The 6,564-nt window shown below is 37.8% G+C and overlaps 1 protein-coding gene across 1 annotated transcript in view; it reads right to left on the reverse strand.

The window, feature by feature from the left end:
• Nucleotides 1-6,564, reverse strand: part of PLCH1 (phospholipase C eta 1) — a 69,462-nt gene that overhangs the window by 16,880 nt on the left and 46,018 nt on the right. Inside the window, exons 10-11 of the mRNA XM_035890041.1 lie at nt 4,534-4,641; nt 2,145-2,306 (exon numbers count right to left, since the gene is read on the reverse strand). Of these exons, the coding sequence (XP_035745934.1) occupies nt 2,145-2,306; nt 4,534-4,641 (270 nt within the window). The remainder of the gene's footprint in view (nt 1-2,144; nt 2,307-4,533; nt 4,642-6,564) is intronic.

The raw sequence follows: 6,564 nt of genomic DNA on the forward strand, positions 1-6,564 counted from the left end.
GACCTAAAGGTGCAGAAGAATAGTCCCCCAGTGTTTCAGCAAGTCCTATGAACTTGAGTTATTCCCTGTTCAGTGCTGGGTTGGAATTAACTTCTGGCTATCATAACAATAAAAGCACTCAATGGTTTCTTCAGGTCCAAGAAAGTCAACCTCTGTTATCTACATTCAAAAATTTGTTCCTAGCTCAGGTTGAAAGTCTCTGTAAAATGTAGAAGGAAACCTTAGTGGATAAAGTACTTGTCTCCCTCAGGTAAGAGTAGTTGACTGTTTCAACAGCAAATCCAAACTAGTATCAGGCCTGAGTGACAGTACCACACACACACACTGCCTTCCTCCCTGCCCACAAAACAACCCACTAAATTACTGGAGGCTAGTACATAAACTTGCATTGTGAAAGTTTCTTTGGTTGGTTGTTTTTTTTTAATAATAGCAAGCCTTTGGGAAAACGAGAGGCACATCAGTGACGAAGTAAAGGAAAATGAGATTTGACCAGCAAAAAAAAGTAGAAAAATTTCCCAACAGATCCCTTTCTTGTACATTAACTACACAGTAAGTACCAGAAAAAGTGTTTTACAACACCACCAAACAAAGCTAGCTAATGAGTTACAGAGTTACCAAACTATCACAATGTTTAACCATTTAGTTTTCTCCCATCTAGGTCAAGTTGAGAAAAATTAATTTTCTAGTTGTTTTAACTTATGACTAATTGTTCAGCTCTGTATTACTTTAAGGCCCTTGAAAACGACAGTCTCATAACAACCAGTCTTTACACAGGACTGTTGCAGCAAGGAGAGAGATCTCTAAATGTCCCTTAATAATGTAAAATAAGTCTATTAGAAAATTCTATTACTTTATATTATTAACTGACAGATGTTTGAATAATGCAGTTGCATTACTCAAGTATTTTCAGTATTCTGGTCATGTCAATGACATGTAATGGGCAATCTCAGGCATCATATGCAACACAAACACCTTATGGAAATTTACATTCTTTAAGCAAAATCCCTGCCCCCTCAAATGCTAGCTGGGGGTCAAATAATTTTTCCAGATACCACAGAACATACCAAATGTAATTATTATAACTCAAAATAATATTGAAATGGCTCACTTCTGATTATATTTACTAACATGGAAAGTTTACTCTCCAAAATCCCACTTTTCTGACCTCACGAAGGCCAAAGAGAACAAACAAGCTGACTGTTCTCAAAATGCAAAGCTACAGTCTGAAAATAACCCTTTTCTGTCAGGTCAGATGGCCCCATCCTTTGCATTCTTATAGTCTCTTCCCACCACAATACAGCTTTGACCAGATGACTCAAGCATCAGCACAAGCCAAGTATGTTTTCTGTAGTCGAGCCTGGCTTCAAGCAAAGCTCTCATAGGTCCAGCCTCAGAGAAAGGGACTAGTAAGAACTACATAAACCCTACGGAGTGGGAAGATGTGCAGAAAGCAGAGCTACACGTACTTGACTTTTAAGACTACACCACTTATAGAGTAGGCACACCCCCCACAGAACAATTCACTCTAATTTAACATCACTGGGACTTGCATCTGGTTGAGGTGAAAGTATGGCAACTGTGGATTCAAGGTACTGTCTATTGATGTACTCAAAATTCCAATACCTTTTACTGTTTTACAAAAATAGTTTGGTGTCAAAACAGAAAAGAAACATACCATTCTTGATATAAAACAGCCTGGGCATGAAAAAACAGAACCTTGCTTAGGGCAGTAAAAGCACAATCCTGTGTTTTAGTGCTGTACAATTACAGCAAAGCTTTCAGTTCTCACAACTAGTCTGAATAGGACTAAGGCAATAGAAAAAGGATATTTCCCCAATAACCTAGACACAAACCAAATTGCTTTACACATGCTTGCAATATTGGTATTTACTGCATTAGTTGCTTCCAAGTCTTATAAGGAATAAGCCAGATTAGAACATATTGAAACAATATACTCTTCACATTTGACCATTCAAATTCTCTCATTAGATATTTTCCTGAAATAGTTTCAAGTTTTCATTTTGGATAAAACAGACTCTCAGAAGTTGTTCTTGAGTCATCAGCTTTCTCATCTGAAAAGTGTGCAATACACATTGCATTGTCTAATACTCAACAGAACATGTGAAGGGGAAAAACCCACATACCTGTTTCAGGTTAACATTTAAACCCTCATGAGTTGCCCTTAGCAGTGCTCTCACAGTGAAGCTGTCAGGATCTTCTTTGTCCCTGATTTGGGATTCTTTTATCAGAGATTCCAGTTTTGTTCTTATAAAAGATTCCACCTGGTGCTCAGTTGCACCATTACTCTGAAAGACATTAAGAAATCCAGCTAAAGTATATTATTACGTCCACCATTTCTGGGACAGCCTGAGGGAGGATTACACATGCTTCAGGCCACACAGCGCTCCCAACATTTCCCTCCTCTGCGAAAGAAAAAGCTTCTTGCACAATCCTGCCTGATTTTGCCTTTTCTATTGGTGGCTTTTTTACTGCCATTTCCATTTTCCTTTTTTCTCTTTACATCCTCCTCACACATAATTTACCCTGCCTCACCAAAGCACAGTCCACCATGTAGATCACCCCAGAACATGGCCCTGGTCTTAGCTCTTTGCTTCAAAACAGTTACAAGTCTGACCTCTTCAGAAGATAGCATGAATTCTCAGCTAATGCACTTTTACGCTTCCTCCAAAATATCAGGCAGCCTAAGCATCATTGGATTCCTGTCCAAATGGCAAGACAGAGGAAGCAATTACTGTTAACAACAGTCATATGGACTATCCAGACACAAACTAGGCTCTTACATAAGGTGCTTAAAATAGAAGTAGATCTTAGAGAACAACAGTGTGCACCTAGCATTCCTCTGTCCATGGGGTATGATGCCTCTCCCGAGACAGGAGAGGAAAGCAACTGTTCCATCCTAGCATGTTCCCTTTCTACCCCAAGGACATACTGTGTTTTGCATTGGCTTTAAGGATTGCCAAATTTTGTCTTAGGTCTTCCTGTTGAAGAAAGCATTATCTCATCAGAAGTGCTCAAGCCATGTTAGTAAAACATATGTGGATTACACATACCACCCCTATTGAACATAATGAATCAGGCATTATGTTGGCTCAGAACTGGTTGAGCAATCTTATCTCATCTTACTATACCCATAATTAGAGTTACATTCATTCAATATATACTTTTTCCCCTGAATTTACACCTGTGGAAGTTTGTACCTGTACTTAAACCAATCATATTCTCAAAGATTTAGGAGATTGGGAGTCTTCAAGCTTTCTCATAAACTAGTTAATGCCAAGTATTTCCAATTCTGTAATAAATACTAACAGAAATATAACATTCTGAGTTGTTGAGCAAGCTGATTTTATCTTATGCTTCAAGCATTTACTGCAAGGCTGTACTTCTGTATGAGACTGTCTTGTAGAACATAGGGGTTGAATGAAATCCAAATGTAATCTATCCTCTAAATAATTAAGAAATTAATTAATCACTATTTTGTCCTGTAGCAAAAAGGGGATTTGTTTATCTAATGGGGGGGGGAAAAAAATCAAATCAGCCCTTCTGTGTAGTGTACTTGAATCTCCCTAAAGATGTTGCTGACACTAGCATTTTAGCAGCTTCAAGGTAAAGGGAAGAAATGGCATAAACATCCGCTTCCTCTGAAACAGTTCAGATGGGAACTTCTGTTACCTGTAAAGCAAATTCCAAGCTATTCTGAAAAACCTTTAATTGTTAATAGCAGGCATAAATGATACAGACAAATTAAAAGTTCAATATGTAAACCAAAACCAGTTAATGAGAACTACAGATAGGCAACAAGGCAAACTCACTGGGCTACATTCAAAAGTGGAGATAAACATTATGCTTGCTAAATATTAATTTGAATTTGATCTATTCTTCCTGCATTTCCCTAGATAGTATTTATTTTGTTCAGAAGTTTGAACTGGTGAAGCAAGGCTGCCTCCTGAACAGAAAAAAGCACCTGCTGGGTAACGTGTATTAGCATTGCACACCAGTTTCAGGTTTTAGAAAATATGTGTTAATAAAATTAACAGCAGAAAAATAAACGTGGAGTTAAGAAATAAAGAGAACAGAAAGCAACCTTCAGTGTCAAAAAATAAGAAACAGAAGGATTGAAAATTTTTCACACCTCAAATTTGTTTCATTTGTATGGCTCCTTCCATAATTTTCATCTAGAAATTGTGTAACAGTTCCATCATGCCATTGCTTCAGATTTGTATCTGAAAAAAGCTTTGCATGCTTATTATAGTGCTGGCATCAACGTTTTCAGTCTAGGGTACCTAAAGTACTTAAGTCTGTGATTTATGTGACTTAAATGACAAAATGTGCATTTCCAAAAATGCCATTCCATATCTAAATGTGGAATTATGTAGCTTCTGTACCTTAAGGACCTGACTTAGAAATCAAAGTTCAAAAGTCAAATCTGCCAACAACTGTTAAGTAGGATTATGGAGTATGCACGTAAGAAATGTAGAGATGTAACAGTTCTGGGAACTGTGTATATGCACATACATAGCAGGGCTTTAATTTGCAGTCATCTTCAATTTCATCAGCACTATCCTCATCTGAAACTTCCCCTTCCTCAGCATCTTCTCCAAGACTGTATGGCAACTTTTTACCCTAAAATGAAGAAAAAATATTCACAATAAATGCACATGTGATCAGTGTTATTTAGTGCAACTACCAAAATAGCCCATTCCTCCACTGTTTCTTAGGTAAACTGTGACCAGAGTTTAGAATTCATTTTCAGAGACTCTCATGAAAACTGGCTCCGGATTACCACAGATGATAATTTAAGTGTTTCTGGAGAGTTTGTTACTGAAATATCTTTGCAAGCTCTTTCAAAAAAGCATACCATCTCCCATCTCTAGAGCAAGCCAGCAAGTTGAATTTGAGTTGACTCCCAAATATTTTAGGCTTAGCCCTAGCAAGCAGACTGTTGTATACTTAAAATAAAACTCAAAAAATCAGAAGCTGAGATTTTGTTATAGGCTATTCATCAGAACGGAAAACGCAGACACAAAAGAACTCACTGCAAGCAGCCATCAACATGAAGGAAGCAGCAAAGCCTATTTTAATACTGCATGCTCATGCAAGGGTGTAGTCAGCAATCCAAAATTAGTTGTTAATCTAGTACTGTGAATGTCATATACCTACGTTAGAAAGGAACTACTTTAATTCCATGTCTAGTTTCCAACATCTCATTAATAGAGGTTATTGGCTACTTCTGGTTGGGGTTTTTTGAGGGGTTTTTTTGTTTTGTTTTTTTAAAAAAGGCTCCAACAGATCAGCTATCCTTTTTAGAATATTCATCTTGAATTCTCCTGTATGATCGCTTATAGCGAAGCCCAACCACAGAACCTGAGAAATGTTGGCTATGGGACCTCTGAGGATGTCTGGTCCAATCTGCCACTAAAGCCCTAGATGAGCTTTGCTTTAAGTCTTGCAAACTTTAAAGGGTGGAGACTCCCCCAGCCCTCTAGGCAGCCTCTTCTCATGCTGCACTATCCACAGCTGAAAAATCTTTTCCTGCCATCCAATCTCCAATCTGCACCTCCCAAGCTGTAAGTTATGGCTATTGCCTCTTGCTTTACCATCTGCTACTTAATAAATCAACTAGTAAACTTTTGTGTTATCATTTTGATGTCTTCCTCACTGCAGAAACGTTTGCAGTCTGTTTCATCAGTGACAGAAGTAGATAAAAATTGCACTAAGATTTCCGCAGAAATTAAAAGATTGATTTACAGACTATATTTTGAAATTAATGCTGCCCTGCTAATCAGTGGGTCAAACTCACTTCACACTGGCACCTTTATACTGGCTTAAATCCATGAGCATTATTAGAATTATTCCTTATATACACTAGCAAGATGAAAATCATGCTATTACTGGAAATTGTTTGGCTAATGAATCAATACTGTGTTTCAAAGGAAAATGTGTAACAGAGCAAAATAATAGCAAAAATAAGAGAAACTGGCTTACTTCTCAACAAGATGCCGATTCCTAAATATGATTTTTACCTATTCCAACAGGGCTGCTTACATTGAGCAGGAGATGGGAGACGGGGCTTTATGAAAAGATGATGTGATGCTTAAAATAGTATTCCTCATTCTGAAAACATTAGCTCAGCTCCACACCATTCTATAACTACTCACAGGGTTTTAGCACTACTAGCTGAAGAATCAAACTAAAGTTACAAACTCAAATGTGCTAGGAACACCAGCTCAAATGTTCATGTAAGAACAGCACAGCACCAAACCTCTCTTGCCTTCTGTGCATTGACACAGTATTTCAAGACAGGTTTGCTGCATGACTGACATTACATCCTATTTTGTTTGACCCCCCCCAAAACATCAACACTACATGCTTGCATAGTTCATTAACTAGCAGTTACACAAGAAAACTAATTTCAGTGAAATTCAAAATCACAGCTGAGCGCACAAAGGTTTTCTCAGAGTCAGCTCTGTACTATATATTGAAATATGGTCAAATCAACATCAAACCAAAATTTTAAATCCTTGTAGCCAGCTTGATGCGGGGGGG

Source organism: Egretta garzetta, unplaced genomic scaffold, assembly GCF_000687185.1.
Source record: "Egretta garzetta isolate BGI_Z169 unplaced genomic scaffold, ASM68718v1 scaffold172, whole genome shotgun sequence".
In the NCBI taxonomy this organism is placed as follows: Eukaryota; Metazoa; Chordata; class Aves; order Pelecaniformes; family Ardeidae; genus Egretta; species Egretta garzetta.